At 35.3% G+C, this 26,786-nt stretch overlaps 1 protein-coding gene across 3 annotated transcripts in view; it reads right to left on the bottom strand.

Annotated features, from left to right (window-relative positions):
• ttll7 (tubulin tyrosine ligase-like family, member 7) overlaps positions 1 to 26,786 on the bottom strand; it is a 294,342-nt gene that overhangs the window by 84,996 nt on the left and 182,560 nt on the right. For all 3 annotated transcript variants that reach the window (XR_007935957.1, XM_028811558.2, XM_051932480.1), the window contains exons 10-11: positions 19,559 to 19,653; positions 1,523 to 1,670 (exon numbers count right to left, since the gene is read on the bottom strand). Coding sequence is in view for 2 of the 3 variants with exons in the window: in XM_028811558.2 (XP_028667391.1) it covers positions 1,523 to 1,670; positions 19,559 to 19,653 (243 nt within the window). In the remaining variant the exon portion in view is untranslated. The remainder of the gene's footprint in view (positions 1 to 1,522; positions 1,671 to 19,558; positions 19,654 to 26,786) is intronic.

The following is a 26,786-nucleotide window of genomic DNA, read 5'->3' as shown; positions in this document are numbered from 1 at the left end:
TCCTCCACTTTTTCTGTAACAAAATTAACGATCTAAATAATTCAACTAACATAAATACATCATCTGTTTATATCTCTCCCTGTTTTCCCACTCCATCCAGCTCCTTCTCTAAGTTCTCACCAGTCACATCTGCATCTGTTAATAACCTGCTTTGTAAGATGAGGCCGACTACTTGTGTACTGGACCCCATCCCCACTACACTACTTAAATCCTGCCTTCATGCCATAATCCCGACTGTTAAAACAATAATAAACTCATCCCTTGACACTGGCTCTGTGCCGCTCACTTTTAAAATTGCTTCTGTAACCCCAATGTTAAAAAAGTCTGGTCTTGATGCTGACAATCTTAACAATTTCCAGCCTATTTCCCACTTACCTTTCCTGTCAAAAGTTCTTGAGTGTGTTATAGCTTCCCAACTCACCAATTACCTAACCTCTAATAATTTGATGGAACCCTTTCAGTCTGGTTTCAGGGCACGGCACAGCTGTGAAACTGCTCTGCTACGGGTAACCAATGATTTGCTTATGGCAGCAGACTCTGGACAAACCAGCATATTAATTCTGTTAGACCTCAGTGCAGCATTTGACACTGTCAGACATGACATCCTACTGTTCAGAATGGAGAACATGCTGGGTATCTCTGGCACTGCCCTCCAGTGGTTGAAGTCCTATCTGACTGATAGGCAAGAGTTTGTTAGTCTTTGCAAGAGCACACTAATCTACACTTCATGGGTGACAGGGCTTTCAGCTGTATAGCGCCCAGACTCTGGAATGACCTACCGAAATTAATCAGGTCAGCTGACGCCATGAATTGTTTTAAAAAACAACTCAAAACTCATCTGTTCAGGAAGGCTTTTAGCTCTATTTGACTTTATTACCCTTCTCTCAGTTTACTTCTCTGTCAAGATGCTAATGTAACCTGTGTGTGTGCGCTAGACCATCAATTATGTTGTCTGTTTTTTTTCAGAATTCACTGTCTTAATCTTCTTTATTTATTTATCTGGTTTGTACAATGCTATATACTGTATATGCTGCCGTTCTTTATTATATTCTGTAGTGCCTTAAGCATGGGAAAGGCCCTACATAAATAAAATGTATTTATTATTATTATTAATTAATTTGCTTTGGGTTTCTCTTTTAAGGCATATTCATTTGAAAGCAGTTTGCTCTATGTTATTCAAATATATTTTTTGTTAATTAATTTTTCCATTATAAAAGTCATTTTGGGCTGGAGATTTTAAATATATAGTATAGCATTTACTGTATATACTAACACCATCTTCTTGTGCATAGCTGAGCAGTAACATCATACCAGTCATGATAATGATGATTAGGATTAACAAATGCAATGCATCTCTAATTTAAAGGACAGTTGCTCTGCATGGTCAAACTTTGACTTTAGATATTGTGTTACTTACTTTCTTTGTTATAGGTTATCACATATGACTGTAACATATGGTAAACTTGATTTCTCTTAGAGCAGTATTTTAAATTTCAAATATAATTTACAAAAGAAAACATACTAATTCCTCTTTTCTTCTCTCAAGGGTATGCCGCTGTTTTTCCCATTCAGAAGAACCTGCTGACAGCCTCTTCACTGAACCTTGTCCATAAAGCCTTTTTTGTGCTTCGGCCTTTTGCTGAGCAAGATTTCTCTTTTTGTCACTTGACCTAAAAATTCAACAAAAGAATAAAATTTTAATCAAATATTCAAAGATATTTTACTTTAAGAATACATAGGAAGAACAAAATTCATTACTAACTACAAATATAAATGTTTGCATACTTTATACTTCAGTAGTAAAAATTGTCTAATCATTTTAGGCCTTCTCTGAACACCTTCATTAAATATATTCTTAATAAAAACTCAGAAAAAATAACAATAAGCAAGAAACTCTTTTCTAGTGTGAATGTTTATATTAAAAGTTTAACAATTTGTTGATCAATAATTTTTCATAGAAGTAATTCTAATAAAAATATAATGCGTTCTGTGAATACTGCCTCACAAATGCTGAACTGGGAACATGCTCCAGTTAACACTTGTCTTGATTTAGTGACCCTTCTAAAAGCATGGAACTGAAGTTTCCAGTTTATATGTATAGCATTTTAACATGAGAAACATATTGGGAGACTTAGGATATTCAAAATAACAGGTCCAAGGAACTCGGATGCAACAATGCATATTTATTGTATTCCTAACCTTGGTGTTTCTCTCAGTCTCTAAAAATAAATATCAGATATTCACCATACAACTATCAAAGCAAAATCATAATTGACAGTCTCCACACTTCCTAGACTTACAAAAATGAAGGAGATCATGGAAACATCCCCAGGAGACTGCACTAGATGAACAGATCTTCCAATTAGGACTTTGCATATGTGTAAAATATTGTGTGTAACCTGACAGTAAAATATAGAAATGAAAGCTATATATGATGATACTATGGGTGAGAAATATTGTTCATGATATTTATGAAAATAAAATACACCTGCAGTACCAGTGCTTGATTTTGTATAAAGACATTTTGGCCTCATCCGTCAAGCAACAAAGCGATCATATGACCAGATTTGTAAGTAAAATAATTGTATCCTGCTCAATTTCCAAATGCAGTATATATTATTATACTAATGCTAATATATACAAATATACTAATATAATATTAATATATACAAATATACTAATATATACAAATATATAATAATACACTATACTATCTTGTATATATACAGTAGATATCTATCTATTATAATAAGAAATCCTGTCCTGGAAAGCAAAAAGCAAGTCTACGATACGTGATCTTCTCGGAAGACATTTTAAAGACCCGCAAGACCAAAGACACGCTCTACTTACAATCTACCCGCAAGATGAAAGACACGCCCTTCTTACAATCTATCAAATAGGACAATAGGCAGCAAAACATTCAGTCTTGTGAAGGATTTGAGCACACACAGATCCAGGGCTCTCAGCGCATATAAAGCGTATAAGGACAGTACGTTATAAATTAAATGTCGACATCTAAGCGAAGAAGAAAGCAGCGTGAAGAAAAGAAACTCAAATGCGTTGGACAGAAAAAAGAGCAAAAAAGAATAATCGAGGTGCAAATTCAGAAAATAAGGAAAGTAATTATCAGCCCAAAACAAGTGGAATTGAAAAAAAAACACGTCCAATCCAGCTCAGAATTAAAAGACAATGAGTAAAAGAAAGTAGAACTTCATAAAGACGTTTACAAACATTGGCGCTAAACACATGCAGAGCAGGTTAGAGACTATGAAACCAGAGAAATTAGAAAGACTCAAAAAAAAAAAAAAATCTGCACTATACACATGGAGAAAGTTAAAGGATATGAAAGTAGGAAAATTAAAAAATATAAAAAAAGAAAGTAAAGATCGCAGTAGCGCAAACAAACAAACTGCATCATTTAACTATGCACCAGTCTAACTTTGGTTTTGCACAATAATTACTACACTATTGCACCGTAACACTTAATTCTACTTTATTCACATAATTTTACTTATTTATTATGTTCTACTATACTGTTATCTTTCAGTCTATGACTTTTTGTTAATCTAACTGATATTCTTCTAACTTTGCACAGTTTTTGATAAGCGGATCAGGATGCATTTCACTGCGTGTTGTCCTGTGTAACTATGCATGTGACAAATAAAGAATCTTGAGAATTTTAAAAACAGAGTTTAACGCACATGCATTTATTGGTTACTTTGTTCATGTATATATATTTATCTGTCTGTTTATTTAAAAAGCTAAATTTACCCCAGGAGTCAAAAACATTCTGTCTAGCCCTTGTACAAAAACCTAGACAAAAGATGGAGTATCACCTTGGTAACCCCATGTACTTTTGGAACTGTGAGAGGAAAATAGCATGACTTTACAGACAGGAGTCCAATGCAGAACTCTACTTACTTTTTTACTTTGTAAAAATAATTATTAACTGCTGATGATGTAGATCGTTTTGTCTGTGCTGAAATTCCAAACAGAGAAACCTATCCTGACCTCATTAAAAATATTCAGCATATTGGGACTCGCAAGATTACAAATATTGTTTTTACAGAAGTTCTGAAATAAAAGTGAAACTAATGAAATAGCAACAATTCAAAGAAAAAAAATCTTAAAAGTGTGTATCCGGAAAACCAAACACGGGTTGGCGAGCGAAGCGAGCAGGGGGCGAAGCCCCCTAGTATATATATATATATATATACTATGTGTGGGGGCTTGTTTTTGCTTTGGACGTGCTCTGTCTCTAGGTATGTCAGAGGACCGAGACTTTGTGAAGTGGGGTCCAGCCTCATGTGGGGAGGCAAAATGGGGGGTGGGGGGATAAGGGAGGGAGAGAAAGAGAGCAGGCTATATCTAATCTATCCTTTTAATCCTTATAATTATAACTATCAATGCAACAATAGGCTGTATGGCAATAACTTGTGGGGAAATTGGAAATTAAGATTAAAACTGCCTCACTACCAGTTAAGACTATAAAATGACATTAAAAATTCAGAATCAGTGTCTCCATGATGGGACAGTTAATTTTGTGAGCTGGAATGTTAAAGGCCTGGATCACGAATTAAAGAGAAAGAAAGTATGCTCTCACCTAACAGGCTTAAATGCTAAAATAGTATTTTTACAGGAGACCCACTTACTAAGCAAGGATCAATTCCGGCTACAAAAAGACTGGACTGGCCAAATGTTCCATTCTAGCTTTACAAAGAAAACTAGAGGGGTGGGAATTCTCATATCATTGAACAGTCCCATTTGTAGCATCAGATGTAGTATCGGATCCTGAAGGGAGATATGTGATGGTCATGGGCAACTTATTTAATTGTAAAATGATTTTGATAAATGTTTATGCACCCAATGTCGATGATAAGGAATTCATGCAAAATCTATTTGCATCCATTCCCAATGTGAACACTCATATAAAATTATAATGGCTGGGGACTTTAATTGTGTTTTAAATCCACTCTTAGATAGGACTCCTGCCACAGTGGGGACGACATCTAACACTGCAAAGACAATTACACAGTTTGTAACCGACCACAACTTATCAGACCCCTGGAGGTTTCTAAACCCAAACTCAAGAACATATTCGTTCCACTCACCACTGCATCACAGCTACCCAAGAATTGATTATTTCTTTATAGATAATAATTTCTTGCCTACGATTAAATCTTGTAAATACGACACAATTGTTATCTCTGATCATGCACCTCTAGTTTTGGAGCTAAAATCATTATGCCCCCCACACTCACCTCGCAGATGGTGCCTTAACCCACTTCTATTAACAGACGAGAACTGTACAGAATTTATATCCAAACAAACTAGCTTCTTCCTAGAGACAAACACACCCTCAGAGGTTTCTACAGGAACATTCTGGGAAACTCTAAAGGCCTTCTTAAGAGGACAGATTATTTCATATCTTTCCCAAAGAAATAAATTAGAAACCAAGAAAGTGTCAGAGCTAAGAAGCGAAATTACTAGAATAGATGAAGAACAAGCCAGGTGTCCAAGTGAGGCTCTTCATAGGAAAAGGCAGGCTCTGCATACAGAACTCAACATCTTGACAACTAAAGAAACTGAACAACTTATTTATAAATCAAGACATCATTACTACGAACACAGAGAGAAAGCTAATAAGCTTTTAGCTCAACAAATCCACAAGCAAGAAGTTCGCAATGCAATCCCAGTAATCACCAACACTAATGGAGGTGAACTCATTGACAATAAAAATATAATGCACACATTTAGAGACTACTATAAAACCTTATATTCTACTGAGTTTAAAGAAGACAACACACAATCTAATGCATTTCTGGATACATTACAGATACCTCAAATAGATACTTTTAGTGCTGAGGAACTGGATAAACCTCTGACTCTATCAGAATTACTAGATGCTATAAAGTCACTTCAAGGTGCGAAATCAGCAGGCCCTGATGGCTATCCTATAGAATTTTATAAGAAATTCTCCACTCAGCTAGCTCCCCTCTTATTGGCAACATTTACAGAAGCTAGAGACAATCAAATTCTACCTCAAACGTTTCGTCAAGCATTAATCACCGTCTTTCCTAAACAAAATAAGGACTTGTTACAATGTGCATCATACAGACCAATTTCACTCCTGAATAATGATGTTAAGATACTCTCAAAAATCATAGCTAAGAGGATGGAGAAAGTGCTGCCTTCGGTAATATCACAGGATCAAACTGGATGTATTAAAGGCCGACACTTATCTTCCAGTCTTCGACGCCTGTTTAATGTAATATATTTACCAGCAAAGTCAAACACCCCAGAGATATTATTATCATTGGATGCAGAAAAAGCATTTGATATGATTGAATGGAACTACCTTTTCACTGCATTGGAGAAATTTGGGTTTGGCCCGAATATTTGTGCATGGATCAAACTACTGTATACCAGTCCAGAAGCCTCAGTCTGTATTAACAACATTTGTTCAGACTACTTTAAACTAGAACGTGGCACCAGACAAGGATGCCCTTTGTCACCACTGCTGTTTGCAATCGCCATTGAACCACTAGCGGTCCACTGTCGAAATTCTTATCAGATAAAGGGGATTATCCGAGAAGGACTGGAACAGAAAATTTCTCTATATGCAGATGATATGGTCTTATATACAGTATATCAGATCCAGAAAACACTGTGCCTGCAGTTTTAACAGCACTTTCAGATTTTTAAAAGATTTCTGGTCTCAGAATTAATTTGAATAAAATTATACTCTTTCCAGTGAATTCACAAGCATATAATATCAGATTGGACACGCTACCTTTTACCATAGCAGATCAGTTTAAATACCTAGGGGTAAATATCACAAGTAAACATAAAGCTCTTTTTCAACAAAATTTCACCATCTATATGGAAAAAATTAAGCAAGACTTGCGTAGATGGTCAACCCTTCATCTCACTCTAGCCGGAAAAATTAACGTTGTTAAGATGAATATCCTTCTTAAGCTTCTTTTTTTATTTCAAAACATCCTAATATATATCAATAAATCATTTTTTAAGCAATTAGATTCAACCATAACCTCATTTATTTGGAACTCAAAACATTCACGCATCCGAAGAGCGACCCTACAAAGACCTCAGGCAGAAGGTGGCATGGCTCTACCTAATTTTCAGTTTTATTACTGGGCAGCAAACATACAAGCCATAAAAACCTGGACACAAATAAATGAACATGGTCCGCAATAGAAGTAAAATCCTGCAGCACTGTGCCCTGCTCTTTGCTCCAATAAATGCAAGTTATATACAAATAACCCAATTGTGCTTTACTCACTCAGAACATGGAACCAAATTAGAAAGCAATTTAAGAAGGAAAATCTTCTATCTGTGGCACCCCTGCAAGAGAACCACCTCTTTCAACCCTCGCAAACATATCCAGTTTTTAATATCTGGAAAAGATTTGGGATTAAATTGCTCAGAGATCTTTATATAGACAACATCTATATCCTTTATATATTTATATCCTGCATCCTTTGAACAATTAAATTCCAAATTTAACCTTCCAGTTACACATTTCTTTCACTATCTTCAAATTAGAAACTTTGTCAAACAGAACCTGCCCGATTTTCCTCATCTCGTACCCTCCACCATGCTACAAAAAATACTGCTCAACCTCGAGGACTTAGACACCATTTCTGCTATTTATAAAATTTTATTAGAGTCCCTTCCTTTTAAAGATCCAAGAGGACAATGGGGAAAAGAACTCTTAATTAATATATAAGAAAAGGAGTGTAAGGTAGCAATGCAGAAAATTCACTCGAGCTCCATATGTGCAAAGCATAGAATTATTCAACTCAAAATTATATATCGAGCTCATCTGTTTCGATTAAAACTGTCCAAAATGTTTCCAGGGTAAGATCCAACCTGCGATCGCTGCAAATCAAGCTCCTTCCTCACTGGGTCACATGTTTTGGGCATGCACCAAACTAACTTCATTTTGGACCAAAATTTTTAAGTGCCTTTCAGACAGCCTTGGTGTCACAATCCCTCCTAACCCACTAATAGCTGTGTTTGGTGTTCTTCCAGATGGATTTGAAATAGATAAGGACAAGCAAAACTGTGATTGCATTCACTACACTTTTGGCACGCAGACTGATTTTGTTAAATTGGAAGAATCCTAACTCTCCTCTAATAAGTCAGTGGGAAACCGATGTTTTATATTATTTGAAATTGGAAAAAATCAAATTCTCAGTTAGGGGATCTGTACAGAATTTTTTCAAAACCTCGCAGGATTTAATCAATAATATTTTAGAATAAGAAGAATTTTCTTTTCCTTCTCCATTTATCTTTTTTTGCCCTATTAAACTCAATAATTTAGTCATGTTTACAAGCCTTAAGTATTACTCCTTTGGCCTTGCTCTCCTTCTCAGGGGTGGGGTTTGATTTGCTTTCAATCCTATTTTTTGTAAAAATTGATCTATATGTATGGAATGATTAAAATAAAATTAATAAAAAAAAAGAAACTAAAATAAATATATGTTGACTTCATTTTTCATTATTCTCTTCAATTAGGGTGATTTTATTGCACTATACATCCAAAATTGAGGAAAATGTACATATTTATATCACAAAACATGAATGTGTTTTAATGTACATTAGTGTTGAAGGTTTACTTAATTATTCTGTTTACTTTATAAGAGATTTGTTTATTTATTCATTCATGTATTTAATTAAATTCAGAACTTTTAGCTCGTTTTGACAGAAACTGAAAAATATGCATCTGAGGGTAATATAGTGGGTAGCATTGCTACTTCATGTGTCCAGCATCCGAGGTTTGAATCCAGTACCTGGTTGTTGTTTATAGAGATTGCATGTTCTCCCTGTGTGAATTTCCCAAGGGAAGTCTGGTTTGTTTGAGATGTGGTGATTAGCATGAATGTGATTCCAAAGTGACTCTGTGTGGTTGAATGAGCCTTGTGAAGGACTACTGCCCTGTCCAGGGTGGGCTCCAGTCATGCCCTTGTTACTTTGGTGACAGACCACAGCTTCCCACAACCATATATTTGAATAAGCAAGTTCAGGAAATGGATAATTGGACAAATTACCTGACTGGTTTATGTGACTTATAAATTGGTTATTAGGTTAGGAATGATTTTTGCTATGATTAAATTATTGTCACAAACAAAAACAAAGATGTGGCCATTACAGGCACACACTAGGAAAGAGAGAGTTTGGGAGCAGGCGATGATAGTGCATTGCCGCACCTGCCAAACCACCTGGATTGGGACCTGAATACTGGAACAGTGTGAGGTTTTTTGCTGCCACCATCTCCCATGTTTTCCTTGCAAGTTGGAGGACCTGCTTGCATGGACGGTTACTGTATAACATCATACCCAGGAAGAAGCAATTGCAGATTAAGGGTCTTGCTCAAGGGCCCAACGAAGTAGAGTCACTTCTACCGTGTAAAGGATTCGAACTGGCAATCTTCCAATTGCCGGCACAGATCGCTAGCCTCAGAGCCACCACTATGAAAGATTCTATAAAAACTGAAACATTGATTAAACATTTAGATGCCACACTGCAAAATTATGCTCTCTTTTGATAAACTTCTATATTGTAGCATTATGCTTTCTTTTGTTTACTTCTTACATGAATAGCAATTTTATCAAAAACATTTTTTACTAATCTATTTAGTCAGGACATTTTCAATAAGGATAAAACATTACTGTGTTGTCCAATTACTGTTTCAATTCAGCCTGCAATCTTGCTACTAATGCTGCCAAATAAAATCTGCTCTCTATCACGATAATGATTCATGGGGACTTCGCATCACATTCATTATAGATTATTTGAGAGAGGACTTTTTATTGTGCTGACAATCCAATCTGAAACATTCCTTGAGTTCTTATAATGCTTATGGTAGAAAATTTTACAATTAAAAAATGAACAAACATTACCCATGATTTATTTATCTTATAACCGGTCAAACATTCAACCTTGTTGGCATAATTTGTTGTTGACTATGGCTATCAACAATTGCAGTTGTACAACTGAATTTATGCTCAATAACATATTTGTTTTGTGAAAGAGATTTTGGAGTTGAATTTTGTGTGGGAGAATACCACACAGTATATAGTGTACTGTGAAGTTTGAAGTTTGTTTATAACTGAAGATATAGGAAACATTTTAACCATAATTTATTATAAATATAACACTTAAAATAACACAACTAAACACACAACATCTTTGCTTTCTCTGCAAACAACAATGCGATCACAATGAAATATTATGCATTTGCTTTTATAGAACCATATTTACTCTCAGACATTAGCAAACTGCTAAAATTGCAGAGATGATGGGCTAAGCAATAAAACAATATAGCCTATAAAGGTCAATGTGAATGGATACTCTTAACAGAATCAATGAATGAGAATTTGGAACTAACTCGAAGCTTTACTTAGAAAGGATGTTGATCACTGAGCCCCCCATGAATTTGAAAAATAGGAACAGTAATTGCACCACCAGTAATATATGTAGGATTTAGTTTTTTACTTTAATTAAGATAACAGCCTATAGCACAGATTGCTGCATCATTGCTAAGCAGTATAAAATGTATCAGTACAGCAAAAATGGAATTAATACTGTTCATTAAAGATAAATCATGCTGGCCTTCCATCATAATTTTCAGCCCAGTCCCTATATTAAGAAGGGCAATGACAATACTGTGATTTCTCCAGTATGCATCTGTTTGTTAGGAATCTAGGTTCACAACCACAAAGTTCCAACACTATGAAATTTGAAACAAACGCTACTTTCTTTGTGTGTGTAGTAGATCATGACTGAACTGATACAAGAATAACAGCTCAATAAACTAAAGCAATAGTAGTACTTCTTCCTAGATCAAGTGATGGTACAAGTTTCACCATTTTAAAGTAATTTTAAAGCAACCTCTTAATGCTAATCTAACTGAAAACATGACCATCAAAGTTCAAATTAACATCAAACTTCATTGTTTAAAAAGTATAAATACAAATTGAAGGAGAGACAGAAAAAGGTAAAACAAAATATCACTTGAACAAAACAATCCTCACTTGCTCTCTGCATGTAAGTGCTGTGCCTTAAGCACTCAAGTACTTTTGCACTCTCTTCTGAGCTCTAAGCTTGATAGGAATGGCCAGTCTGCAAACTGCATTCAAGTATCACTTGCTTGGTAGCTGCCAGGATCATGGTCAGCAACACCTCCTGAAAGTCTTGGGTCCCACCTGTGAGACCTTCAACTAGATGTCTCACATAACCCTACATTTCTGAGCCCTTCTAACTAATTACAGCTCCAGGCTCACACTATAGAAACCATGCTGCCTGAAGCAAGGTACCACATCTTCTAAGCTGGAACCCTCAGTTTTCATCTACCAGATTTGGGTCTGTTCTTCTCGTGTTCAACTAGACCCCAATGACTTTACCCTTGTCTGGACAGAAACACATTCCATACCTAGTGTATCCACTATTGTATGCTAGCCCAATGTCCTTTCTGCTCCCAAAACCCTCTGTCAGCCAGACAGCCTACTGAAAATAATATCAAATATCTTCTCTCCATGTTAATGGATAAAGAAAATAACACCGAAAAATATTCCCCTTAAGCTAATGAAAAATAACTGATGGATTTAAATTAGGTAAGGCCAAACTCAAGCCATAATCAGTATACAGAAGTTCTAATTTAAAGGACTTGTCAAAATAGAGATGAATTGATTAAAATAACACACAGTACATATAAACAAACATGATTAAAAAAAAATCTATTAAAAAACACTCAACTCTCCCATCTAACTGTAGCATACATAAACACTAATAGTATACTGTATGTACAATCCCCAAACAAAAACAAAAAACAATTTCCGTCTCTTCAGATATATAAAATGTGAAAATGGAAATTACATGCAGTATGCAAATAAGTAAAACAGAATGTTCCCATAATAGAAATCACTTTGTGCTCATAAGTTCACAGTCTGGTGGTCAATCGAGGGTAACCCAGATAAGTATAGATTCATATGGTATCTTCAGTAATGTGATTACATACCACTTCCTAGGATAAATATTGACAAAGTTCTGTACTTTATAAAAACATCAGTGACCTTGTTTTTCTTAAATTTAACTGCTCCTCACAAAGCTTTCGTAAACTTTACCCTTCAGTTCCAGAGTTCAAGTTGTATTATATATATACTGTATAATGTTAACATAACCAATTAAAGCATAACTCACAGTGAAATTGTTGGTGGTTTTCTGCATACTACACAACATCCTTCTATTTTTATTTTTCTTCTATCATCCAGTTTGAATTTGAATGTTTATATATGTTCACCAAGATGATATAGGTGACCAAAGAAGAAATTTTGGCTCAAAAGTGAAAGAGACATGGGATAAGAGAGGAACTGGCAAAAAGTACTGTTAAAAACAGGCTGAGCTCAGTGAAAGACTTGGAGCAAAGAATTATAAAAAACAATATTAAAACTACATTTTCAATACAGCAAATGCTGTGCTTCATAAATATACTTTTCAAATGACACAATATACATAGTACAGTAGTTTTGTATGTGTGTTTCATAAGCACAGATGACTATGTCAACAAATAAATATGTAGCCATGCTGTATAATTTAATCATTTTAAACTGAACATAATGGAGGCAATAACTACCATTCTTTATTTTGCTGGAGTAATGATGAAAAGGTATGCTCTAAGTAAAAATCTAATCATACATTATTTTGTAAGTGGCTGATCTTGAAAGTGAATTTTGTCCTTTTCTGGTAGAAAGCTGAATGTTTTATTATTTTCCAAATAAACTAAAAGCATCTTACTTCAAAGAAGTGTTCAAAGTAGCCACACATTCGCAACACCCACAAGTCCCATATCAGATCCATGAACAGGTAAAGTTTTGTAGATTCGGAGCCCATAATAGACAAAGAAAACAGAGAAACATAGTATGACAGAAATAATCAATATTTTGCAAAGCACCTGTTAAGACATTTTGTACTCTCTTTAGATGAACAAACACTGGGTGTGTTCATTGGCCTCTGGCTGGGGGATGTGCAAGGACAAAAAAACAAAACTTATTGCCTATATCAGTAATGTAGCTCTCTCACCCAGCAAAATGTGCTTGAGGTCAAAGACTTTTTAAATAAGTTAATGATTGTAAAATATTATGCAGGAATTCCAAAATGTGGAAAAAGTGCTGTGGATGCATTTACATTATAAAAATGGGACCTAACATCTCTTTAAAAGTGTGACCATAGCAATAGTGTTGAGTAGGAAACAATTCCTTATGATTCTCTATACAACTTTTGCATGAAATAAACACATTTCCTTTAAATGCTCACCTCACTCCTACCTTTCCTGCATGAGGTGTATATATGTTTTACAAATTCATATACTAACACAAAGTGATATTACAAGCTGTTTATGTTAAAAAGTATGTAGTATCCAATAAAGAATAATGATGAAAGTTAGCAAAATGGTACCAGAACTTTGTGCATGGTCCCTTGATTATCTAATAGTGAATAACTGCAATAGACTGGCACCCTAACCAACGCTGGTTCCTGACTCATTCCTGACATTGCTGGGATATAATAAAATTGAATTGGATTAAGCCAGTTTAATAATGAACTGATGGATATAACGGTGTCAGCTGGCATTCTAGTTCATTAGTTTCATCATCAAATAATTGGTTTATGCTTGTCACTAGGGTCTACTGTAGAGTTTGATAAATTTACTTGTAGGATGTTCTTCTTTACAACATCTATTTTGTACTGTATATTAAATGACAACTACATATTGTGAAAACTGTAGTTTCATGCAGGGTATCAGATATTAGCAATTGTTTTAACACAGAAAGATAATTAAAATATAGATCCCACTAAAACCAATATTGTTTTAATTAAAATTATTATTCATTGATTAAGAATAAAGAGAAATTTACAAAACGTCTTTTCATCAGGACCAGAATTCCCACCTCCTGATTTGAGCCTTGAAAAGACTGTATAGAGTATGTGTTGAGTTCATTTTTGGTTCTCTGGCAAACCGTCAAAGAAAGATGCATATCAGGACAGTTACATGTTACTGAAATCTCTTTACACTGATGAGATTGATGGAAAGAATCAAATACCCATCATCCATGAGTCACTCAAAAAATAAATAACTGAAGATAATAACTTATGAAAACTGAATGATGAAAATCTATACCTGAGTTGTTGAATTTTGGTAATGTAAATTTGAAATGAATGTTTGATCACAGTTGAATGAAATATCTGTTAAACGTTTTTCAAAGAGTTTTACTTAATACAAGTAGTTAAAAGCACTTGACAATCTATTGCTTGGAAAATCAAGGAAGGTGAAGGACAACTTGAGAGAATATCATGTGTACTAGTGAAGACTACATGCAGCAAACTGAAATAAAGTCATGCTTCTTTAGAAAAAGGGGAAATACTATAGCCATTCTATTGTCTTTTTAAAAAGTTTCTATCGTATGTTTTCCAAATATGACCAACATCTTTCTTCCTTGTTTTTTTCAGACTTACTTTTGTTCATATTTTTAACTGAATACAGAGTTGTACTTTCAATGGCATGTCAAATGTGCTTTTTTTACAAAAGAGAAAGACGTTTAAAAATACATTAAAAATACATTAGCGAAAGCACTCTAAAAAGACAGTCGTATAATTCTGAACCAATTACAAATAAATGTGCTTTTCACATGTATTAACACAAGCAGCACATGCCAATAAATCCATATTAGACCTTTGTTATCCCCCCCCAAAAAATGTGACTTATGAAAGCAAGGCAAAAATGTGTTTGTATATCAATGGCTGCATCCAATAAATAGTGCAAAATATTTTTCATAACTTTAAATACTTATTGGATTCCAAAATGCTACATTTGAATTCCTTACACTTAAAACCCCAATCTAGGTAAAAATAACAAAAAACCTTGGAAAAATCAATAATGAATCATTTCATAACAGTCATACTCCATTAATATAAAAAAGACCCTTCCATGAGAACTTCTACGGGAAGTTCATGACAGCTCCACTAAAGAGGTTCTCAGTTTGGTAAAAATGAGTCCCAATGTGTCACATTCGTTTTCACTGTGCTGGTACAGCCTTACTTTGCCTGGTCCATATGCTTTCTAAGAGCTGTAGTATATGCCAAAAGACAAAAATCCTTATTTAACATATATTAGTAGTTTTTAAATAAATATGTATTTTGATAACAAGCCATTCTCTGTCATTTTGCAATTGCATCTATTTTAATTCCATGTTACTCTCCACACACTGTTATATAATATCAGGCAGAATGGTGGTTTCTGCATATGAAAGACTAAAATCTATATAAAAACCAGACTATGTAAAGGGAGGCCAGTTTGCTAACAATCTGTGAAAATGTTATTTTAAAGTTAAGCACAGGGAATATTGGCTGCCATTAAAAATGACAGTTTGCCCAAAATCTAAACTGCTTTAATGGTAGAAGTTGTCTCCATCTTCATCTTTTTTCTTTCTTGGCAATATAAGCTATGTACCTAACTGTTGGATTGATTACTGTGATTCTAGTGTTTAACACTGCGAACTAATAAAACATGAGTCTGCTTAAAGTATCTGAGTTCCCCCAAATTCTAAATATACAAGACAGACTTGAGACAACCTCTATGACCAGATGAGACTGATTACCACTTTTGATGAATGTGTGAGCAATCACTACCTTATTTTATCTAAGATCATCTTGTCATGAGTCAAAGATTTATTCAGCTGCCGGAAAAAAACCTCAGAAATAAAAACCCTGCATGTCACCTTCCAGAACACCAAAACTGTTGGCAAGCTTGAGACTACAGGGCCTCATTATTTATATTTTACTATAAATGCTACTTAATTCAGTCCCTTTATGAAAGCTCTGGTGCGCTGAACAAGGCTGTCTGTTCTGTTTAATGAGTTACTTACAAGCTGCACTTGGCTGTATAAGCTTTTTGTTATTATATAGCAATTACTGTTAATGTATGTTTTTAATTTAGCCTCTTTCATCATTTGATCATTTGACACTAACAGAAACAGCAAAGAAAAATCTGTTTGCAGCTTTGCTTATATTTGGTTGAATGCAATCAGTAAAAATGCCATTAAGCAGAAAGGATAAAAAAATCTGTAAACAAGTACATTCCCAAAATACATATCAATGTAAGGGACACTTTTCTTTGTTCAAATAAAATTCAAGATATTTTCACATGACCAGACATAGCACCCTCAAATGTAAAGAATAAGAATAATTTAAGCTACACTGTGCATGCAAAATGGAAAAAACAAAAACCTAAATAAAATGTAAATTTAAGAACACAGAGTTATTTGGCCCATTCTCTCTGAAGTCAACCACCAAGCAAACATGGTCAAACACTGCTTTGAAACACCATCGGTGATGTAATGGAATCGACATTTGCTTGTTCTGCTGGCCATTTAGAAAAGAACAAAACTCATCTGGAGAAGAACAATAGCTTATTGATGTGGATTTTGTCTGAGACTTCATTTGGTCACATGTAATTGATCATTTTTATGAATTAAAGACCAAAGTCTTCATTTTAATGACAAACATGAATAATGTTTGTTGTATTCAGTGATTTTGACTTTAACAGGCCAAAAAACAATATAATTTAATATAAATAAAATACTGATTTTTTTTTTCCTAAGTGCAGGCTAGCCACTGATGGTGTGGGTATTATTGCCATATGCATTCTCACACTAAAAAACAATGCCATTTCATGTAATACTTTCAACTCACAATATCTGTCTGCTTAACTCATTGTTTGTCTGCAAGTCCCCATAATATCACCAGTGACTTTCAGTGGATAAAAAAATCTGCTTAACACAGAGTTTATCTAACAAGTCAGCATTTAAAAGTGTACCTTAGAAGGACATGGTCCAAGAAAAAACAGTTAACAGTTTTTCAGAGAAACACAGGCAGTACCCATTATATGAGCCATAGTAAGTTATTAAAGGATATGGGTGGTTAAACATAATTTGGGGATTTATTTATAAACATGAGCAAATTGTCTTTCATCGTTTGCTCTGCTGTACATAAAAATTAAATTGTCTATCGGTAGAAAAAGAAATACCTTTGCTCTGGTCATATTTAGTAGAAAGTGGTAAAGTATGTTTTTACATCACAGGACAAAGAGCAATTTTCAGATGACTTGCCAGTAAAGCTCTGCCTTTTTATGATTTCTGCTGCCCAAAATTTTATTCACAAAGTACCAAATCATCCATCCATCCATCCATCCATTTTCCAACCCGCTGAATCTGAACACATGGCCACGGGGGTCTGCTGGAGCCAATCCCAGCCAACACAGGGCACAAGGCAGGAACCCATCCTGGGCAGGGTGCCAACCCACCGCAGGACACACACAAACACACCCACACACCAAGGACAATTTAGAATCACCAATCCACCTAACCAGCATGTCTTTGGACAGTGGGAGGAAACCAGAGCGCCCGGAGGAAACCCACGCAGACACGGGGAGAACAGGCAAACTCCACGCAGGGAGGGCCCGGGAAGTGAACCCGGGTCCCCAGGTCTCCCAACTGCGAGGCAGCAGCGCTACCCACTGTGCCACCGTGCCGCCCAAGTACCAAATCAAACACAACACAAACTACACATTCTACAGACTTTTTTTATTAATTAAATCCATACTTTGTCTATAAAGTCCATAATTCCATTTTAAAATCTGTTTTCTCCAGGTTGACACAGTATTGGAGTGTGATAAAACAAGAAGGCACAAGATTCCCTTCCAATGCATTGCACGCTTATTCACACTTATGACCACATGCTTCTAAAAATCCATATTGACATATTAACAAGAATGTAATTGGAATTCTTGATGAAAATGTAGGCAAACACAAAATGATTGTGCAAAATCCACATTATCACAAAAAACATGCATAGCATCACAAACATAAGATTCAGAAAAATGACTGTGCTCTATCCCAGAGGCTTACTATTTTCCATTTAGACAAAGTACATAAACTAATTTCTAAATTTACAACCGCTTTAGGTTTTTAAATTGTTAGTAATAGCATAGCGTACACTGTAAACTGTATGCAGTAAAAAGGACACTCAGTAAAAATGACATCCTGACTGTCTATATCAGAGTACTAACAACATACAAAGTAGCAACCTGGACAAATGTAAAACACAAAAGTACTAGCAAATATAGCATGTGCCTTATTTCTTGTAAAATGCTCTATGTATTAATTTTCATATTTGGTCTTCGAGCTTATTTGCCTAAGCTGTTGATTTTAGCTTTACAAATGCACTTAAAACCTACAGTCAGTACAATTACACTGAGGACCAGTTGCAAGCTTTTTGAGGCACATTTAACAGTTGAATATTTACTGTTTCAACTATACTACTTCCTGTGCTACATTTCAGGCAGAATCTGCATTTGTAATGAAGGGCAGCACTGGAATGAAATATGTAATCTAATAGTCGTGTAGTTGCCAAAACATGATACCCAAAGCTTTAAATATTTTTCCATTAGAATTCCTTATAATACAAATAAAGACAAAAATGTAAATATAAAATGTAAAGATTTTCTTTTAGGGTGTGTCACAGTGTTAAACTCTTGAAATCCTCACTGGCTTTTGGGAATTATTCCATGAGGAGCACATTAAAGGTATTCAGAAAAATTGTAAAGCAGTCAAACAGCTTTAAAGCTGCTCATTGCTTTTTCTCTTGGAGGGAAACACAAGCTGATTTGAATTAAAGAGCACTCTGCTGGGACTTTGGCTCAATCGATCCAAAGCTAATATGCTGCTGGACTCATAACTGTCCAGGCAAAATAAAGGACTTACAATAAATATTCACAGTTACCCTTGACAATGTGCTATGATAAGCACTATGTGATAAAAGAGTCTCAGCTGTAGTAAAGTGTTCTTTCTATCTCACTGTCCTCAAGCATGAGTTAAAATAATAAGGATCATCACATTTCAACTCTGCTGATAATGTAATTATTTTAAAAAATCCATTTCTCATACTGTTTAAAAAATCTTTTTTTAAATACTAAGAATGGTGCAGAAACGAATACTATTCTTGTAAAAGCTTGAAAATTAAAGCTGGATAAAACAAATAAATTCTCACAACAGAAAGACAAGTGGAGTTAGATATTTAGATCTGTATTTTGTGGACAACCATTTATTATTTGTGAGACACATAAATTTCTGAGACACAGACGTCCTGAAATTACACACTGCACGTAAATGGTTGGAGGTATTATGTTATTATATTAAAATCATTTAAATAATGTGACATACAAAGATAAACACATCTACAGCATTTTAATGAACAGTTAAATTCATAAAATACTATGTAGTTTGCACAAACTGGTATAAATCTGAGATTAATTTATGAAATCAAAAATCTTTCAGCCATAAAACAAATGTACTACTTAGGTTCTTGTGTTTAGCAAGCGAGTGCATGTAATAATGACTTGTCATTTCTTATATAGGAAGGTTTTTACCTTTATGTAAAAATAAAAGCTATAAAAAGTTGAGCTGTTCCAAAATAATATTACCTGATATTTAATAGCTTCAAGGCATTGAGGAGGACGCCCTTCTTGACATCATAATCAATTCTTTGATCAGTTCCAAAACTTGGAGCTCGATTTATCTTTAAAGAAATAAGGCAAATAAATTAAAAGTTTGGACAACCACTATAGAAACTAAAGTTTGACATTTGTTATATTTTAGCACATTCAGATTTAAATCTTAATTGTCATAGGTGGCATAGTGGTTACTGCTGATGCTTCATAACCTTGGGTTCAAATTTCAGCCCAGACACAACCTATTTGGTGATTGCATGTTTTCCCTGTGTTTGTGGTGGGTTTCCTCTGGCAGGTTAAGATGACAAAAGTGTGCAAAGTTAATTGGAGACTCTAAACTATCCCCACACAAGTGACTGTGTGTGTGTACACAAGTGTTCCCTGTAACAGAAACTTGCACCCCATGCAGGGTTGGTTTCTGACTTGCACCCAATGATAATGGAACTGGCCCTGGCTTTCCGTGTAATCCTGACTGTATAAACATGTTAATAAATGGATAGGGAGGCAATGATAAATGTGTTACTAGTTTCCTTTCTACCATTGCTCATTCATAGTTGTACCCTCACACAAGTTGTATATACTGAATGGCAGCATATTAGAGATTTGAAAAAGTCTTTTACTGTCAGTGAATGGAATGACTTCCATATTACATTACATTTTTGCTATCTAGGTAAAGCATACTTTACAACAAACGCTACTTGTAATAATATATTTAAAAAAGGGAATCCTTGAAATTTATCAATTCATTAATGGATGTTAAAATGCTACTTCACCACTGTACCAGTGCATGGAGCAGGAGTCCATCCTTGGAAAAAAATAATCATTAAATATCACTGACCAGTACAGCACCTTTGCTCATTCATAATGGAGGAAACTCATTCACAATGGAGGAAACAAGAATTGATACTAACCTAATCTGAACGTCTTTGAGAAGTGGGAAGAAACAAGGCACAAGTTGAACATGTAGACTCCACACAGGCAGTCATCTTGCTGGGAACTGAACCAAGACTCTAGGGCTCTGAGGCAGCAGCACTAACCTCTACACCATCATGCTTCCTTCAGTGTAATGATAACCCGCACAAACAATATTCTTCTAGAATGGGATTACTTCATTATTACACCAGGCAGACATTTTTGATACATATTTATTCAGTGGGGATGCAAAGTTAAAGAAGCTGGAAGTATCCAAAACATTACTATAAAGTATTGAATATTGATTCTCACATGATTAGGAATTTTAACATATAACAATACTGATCCTATAAACCTAAACTTTGGCATATCACAATGGTAACAATAGTTAATATGAAACACATAGAAATGAATGCATTACTAATTATAAGAAATTATAAAGAGAAAAATTCAAGGACATTCACAGCTTCATAATGCTTCATTTTTTGATCTATACAATAAAATTACAGCATGTGATCCTGAAGTGTAAAATACAGACCACTTAAAGCAAAAGCAGTCACCTAATAAAATGGTAATCAGATGTTGCTTTAAACCTTTCTCATTTGTATCCATTGTTCTGCTGGATTTCATTTTTGTAAATGACACTCTGCAGCTGGTCCCACAACAGCTTGGTGACTGTGAGCTGCACAAGCACATCTGGATAGCCACATAAGCAACACTTGCTGATCACAGGGCAAAAAGGAAGAGGGCCCGTGCAGTCATAATAAATATTTCACAGCTGAGATTCAAATACTGATTAGGTAAATGAAAGCAGAAAAAACATAGTCACATGTCAGTGAGTGGTTAGGATTGTGTTTTCTACATGTGCTGCGAATAATATTACACTCACCAGATGCCGGCAATGCTGGGTGCAAACTGACCATAAATATAAGCAGATAAAGCAAATGACAACAGACTGCAGCTGTGAATGTACTAGGATTTCACACCTTGTGCTAATGTGTGCATCAGACCAACATGAATGAATCAGGCAGCATGTGGAAGATGTTTGGGAGATAAAGAAGCAGAAATCTGAGGTATACACAATTTTCCTTATTAAGGTATACTGGTGCTGCAACTCTGCTCAGAAGTATAATAAAATGTTGAACATCATATGGCTTGTGAAATCTGAGATTCTGCTTTTTCAAAGAAAGTCAGACTTACTTCACTTTGATTTACTGTGTCTGGCTGAGCTCATGTTAAAAAAAGGGCAAGTTATTTGAAAAGTCATCATTCAAAGAATTACGGTATGGTTCTTTGTATGAATTAATAAAAAATAAAAAATACATACTTCTACAAATTGTAGCATTGCTGAAAGACTAAGTATGGCTTATTTTGCCCTATGATTTATTAATTCATGTTTCCTTACAAATGCATATAGCTTTACAAGAACCAAGGAACACTTAATATTACACAGGAAGCTGAAAATTCAGTTCCAATTTATCTGACATTCCTTAAAGCAGTTATAAATGATTGGTAATAAATGTACATTTTATTAAAATTAAAACTTGACAGTGTAATTTCAAATACCATCAAATTAAAGAGAAAATACAAAACCTTTTTGAAAACAAAATCCTGCAAAGATAAGACTGAAGGATACAAAAATACCACACACAAAAAAACAAGTAAACAGATAAGCAGTTTTAGACACTAAACTGAACAAAAGCCAATTAAAGCAAGGTAAGCTAAACTACCTTCTGATGAATTAGTTGCTTACAAAAGCAGACAATATACCCTGGAATATGCCAGAAATGAAAATGATATACTAGTTAGCCGAGTTTCAACTAAAGAAATGTGTTATCAGAGGAAATGAAAATTAAATATGGTCGGTCAATATCTTTATTTCCATAGCCACAATAGGATTGTAGTTGGGTTAAAATAAATATTTTATTTGATACTTTAATTAAAATTCTGGAATGTGGCCAGATACTTGAAAAAGAATTTCTGGGCCAATTAATATCACTTACTGTTGGCTTTTTTAGTGAAGGTCATTTTTATCAGACAAACACAAGAAGAATGTGGTGTTACATTATGACCTTGGTTGATGTATTAATGCAGAACATTGTTATAGATTACTGGATGGACCTTAGAATTCTGAACAACAAGTGGTCACTTTATTAAGGGTGCATGTCCTTCTTAAATAACTGACAGCTCAGAGAGAAACAGAATTATAGTGGAAGACAACACTATTAAAGCAGATAGACAAGTGTCAGTGTATTATGTGTCATTGCAATTCATAAGCAGGACTGGCAACATTAAGCTGCTGTGAATAAAGTTTGTTAGCGGGTGCTCCAAAGCTCCAGTAGGCATGTATCAGGAACAGCCATTTTTCCTAAGTTTAAATGCATGGCATCCTCGTAGTGATGTCACAAATGAGTGACCGCTCAAAGAAATGGATTAAATGACCATCTAATAACACGAGACCAGCTGAGGCTAACACAACTTGTGCCGGCTACAGTCATTCAATGCAGTAACAAGTAACAGGCTACAGTTCATCAGTTACAAGATAAATACAACAATGGTGATAAAAGACGTCCATCAGAGTAAAAAGAAAGCACCCTAACTGAATTCCATACTACTCAGTGAAATCCAAAAAAGCCTGGCTGCTATTGGTTATGGAATACAAACAATTAATTGGTTTAATGAATCCTAGTTTTTTGGCTGGCCAGGAATCAATTTGCGTTGAGAAGATAAAGAATTTTGATGTAGGACTGCTGCAGATACATTCTCAGCCTGCTCAGGGTCTGTTATATTCTAGGAAGTTTCAAGGAAGAAAAAGTCTAATCCACCTTCCTTTCCACTCCTGTTTAAAGTACCAATAACAATTCAGGTATGCATCCTCCCCACATACACACCTGTTACTATATTGTATTTAAATATTCTGTAAAGGCACCATAATGTATTATGTATCATTTTGTAGTGTTAGCAGAATGCCAACTTGTGATTAAACCATAAGGTAGAGAACCAAGTTGGACAATCTAGAACCTAAATTATTTGGAAATACAGAGGCCATAAGGGATTTGGTTACCAGGTGGCAGAGCAAGCAGTGGCACCTTTCATGCCAATTAAAATAACTGCATGTGTGCCATCATATTGAATAAAAGATGACTCACTGAAAATAAAATGAACTGCTGATTACAGCATAGAAATTAAGGAAAGAGCCTGCAAACTGATTTGTTGTTTGAAACTAAACAGAAAAATAGTAATATTACATTTGAAATATAACCAGTGTGACAGTAGGGGGTGCTGTCGCACCTCTAAACCCGCAGACAACACCAGGTAAAAAGTCCCAAAAATGAATTTATTATAACAATAACGTGCACAAAGCACCTCCACCTCCACAATACTCAATAATAAATCAATAATCAATACATTAATTAAATTCTCCACTCCACCCAGCAGCTCCGTCACACTCCCACCCAACTCCAACTCCCTCTGCTGGGTTTCCCAGAGTCCTTTTTATAGTCGCCGACCCGGAAGTGCTTCTGTCCTTCAGTCCATGTGATTCCATAGCACTTCCGGGTCAGATGAAAACTCTTCTTTTCTTCAGCCTGGAAGTACTTCATTTCTTCCATCCCTATGACGAGGTAGTACTTCCGGGCTATAATAAAAACACTCGTGCCTCCCTGCAGCGTCCCCTGGCGGTCCCCACGGTATCCAGCAGGGCTGTGAAGCCGAACTCCATTGTCCATGATGCCCTGTGGGAATTCGGGGCACCTCCATGTTGCAGGGAGGACTCCATCTAGTGGCCTGGGAGTGTTGGCCGTGATAAACTGCCGGCCATCCCTCACACCAGGCTTAATAATTTTCCATGAAATCATGGTAAGCAGAATTCAAACTGTTAAATGTTTAATTGATTAGCTAAAAAAGGCAGGAGGTGCCATTCATGTTAAGAAACCTACATTTTTTAGACAGGCTAAAACAGGCTAACTAGATGTCATGTATATGTAAGCGAAGGTCTGCAATATGGTTTGCATATCTGTAGCTAGTAATCCACAAAGGGAGAAAATTATTCATGTATCTTAAAATAGTTTTTTATTTCTACACTTTTGACAACCTACCAGGTGTCATCATCAGAGGAAAATGATTAGACATACAGGAAACAAAGGTAATATATAGCAAATGAGGGGGTGTGAGTGCAAGGGAGGGGGGTCAGTAAGGTGGGGTTTGGAGGGTGCTGGTCATAAAGTCTTTTTATTATTTAGATGTTCTTCTTTTTAAGCCTGCATATGCTGGGTTCATGTCCAATTGTCTGTTAATGGCATTTTTATTTGAGAGCCTTCATTTAGCCAGCTCTCTGGTACTTTTAGTATCATCCCTGAATTTTACTTTTTCTGTGTCCCAGTTAAACGTGTGTCCAGTTGAACTTCTATCTACATATATCAGAGATCATGAGTCCTTCGTTCTGATAGTGTTGCAATATTCTTATATGTGTTTTACGAGTGTTTTAGATGTTTTCCCCACATATACATCAGAGTCATAGAACACTGTATACAGTCACGCACTGTATGGTATACTGTATACAGTGTTCTATGACTCTGATGAAGACTTCTTGCTTTTGGTATTCAAAAGAACTGTCCGCAGAGTGTTTGCAGGTTTATGGGCTATTTTGATGCCTGATTTGGAGAGGATGCACACTGTACTCAGGATGCAGTATAAAATACATACAATACAATGCGAATTAGACTGGAATATTCACTGGGGTGTTCCCTTGGAGGTTAGACTGTGATATGCCACTACTCTGCAGTTCACAAAGCAGAAACAGTGAAGTACGGGCCCACTTAAAGCCCTGTATATAACCCAAACCAGGAGTGACAGCATGCCTTGGTAACTTTAATATCTTGCTTAGGTCAATTTTTACAGGATGAAATTAAATTTATACCCCAAATTCCTATTTTTCCTATTAGTTACCTGTTTGAATCTAAAATAATATCCATCCATCCATTTTCCAACCCGCTGACTCCAAACACAGGGTCACGGGGGTCTGCTGGAGCCAATCCCAGCCGACTCAGGGCACAAGGCAGGAACCAATCCCGGGCTGGGTGCCAACCCACCGCAGGACACACACAAACACACCCACACACACACCAAGCATACACTAGGGCCAATTTAGTATCGCCAATCCACCTAACCAGCATGTCTTTGGACTGTGGGAGGAAACCGGAGCACCCCGAGGAAACCTACGCAGACACGGGGAGAACATGCAAACTCCACACAGGGGGGACCTGGGAAGCGAACCCAGGTGCCCAGGTCTCCCAACTGCGAGGAAGCAGCGCTACCCACTGCGCCACCGTGCCGCCTCTAAAATAATACTTTTCTTCAAAATTGTAATTTTCCAATGACCATCAACAAAAGAGTCTCGGAAAAGCAAGATTTAATCTATCGCACAAATGTTTTACTCATGAGCAATTGTATGTAGCACATTCAGTAGTAAGGTGCTCCAGTGAACAAATATTAATCCCTGATTAAAAAATCAGGAGTGTGCTCCCCTCAACTTTCTCATATACTGAAATAGAGGAAATGGTTATCAGAACCACTTCCAGTTGTGCAATATTTCTCAAATATCATCTCTTTTTTTCTCATCATAACTAATTGATAACATCGATACACAATCATTTATCTCTATTTATAATTAAACTTTATATTAAAATGATAATTTTCACACTTAGGAGGTCAAAAATGGTGGTGGAATTTTTTCATGATTACATATGCATTACCTAGATTACGTGCAAAGTAAAAAGAGTTATAGTCACCTAAAAACAAAGAAAAAGTGTTAGTATTATATATTATTTGTTGCAATAAATTTCTATAGGTAAAACTGCACTTCGCTACATTTAATTATGATAATGATGGTGGAATTAAATGTATTACCAGGAATACGATGGGGAAGTAGCAGCTTATTGTTCACATTATATATTTATATTTACATGGCATGTTCAATGTTTACACATTATTGTTAAACTGATGATATATAAATTAAAATAAAATTAATAATAGTTACTGAAAGAATATGCGTTATATTGAATACAGTTTTTAATATCTTGTATACATTTATATTTCCATGATACAAAAATTTGGATGGTTGTTTAAATAAAATACTATTTCCGGTTGAGTAATTTTTCTCAAATTTCATATCTGTTTAGTTTTTATCATTATAAATATCTATACAAAATCTGAATTATCTATCTGTAATTATATCCATAGGTTACTTGAAAAGTATTCAGTTAAAGTACCACTTCCGGTTGCTGGGAGT

Source organism: Erpetoichthys calabaricus, chromosome 10 (assembly GCF_900747795.2).
Source record: "Erpetoichthys calabaricus chromosome 10, fErpCal1.3, whole genome shotgun sequence".
NCBI classification, from domain to species: domain Eukaryota; kingdom Metazoa; phylum Chordata; class Cladistia; order Polypteriformes; family Polypteridae; genus Erpetoichthys; species Erpetoichthys calabaricus.
This window is presented reverse-complemented; position numbering and strand designations above follow the sequence as displayed.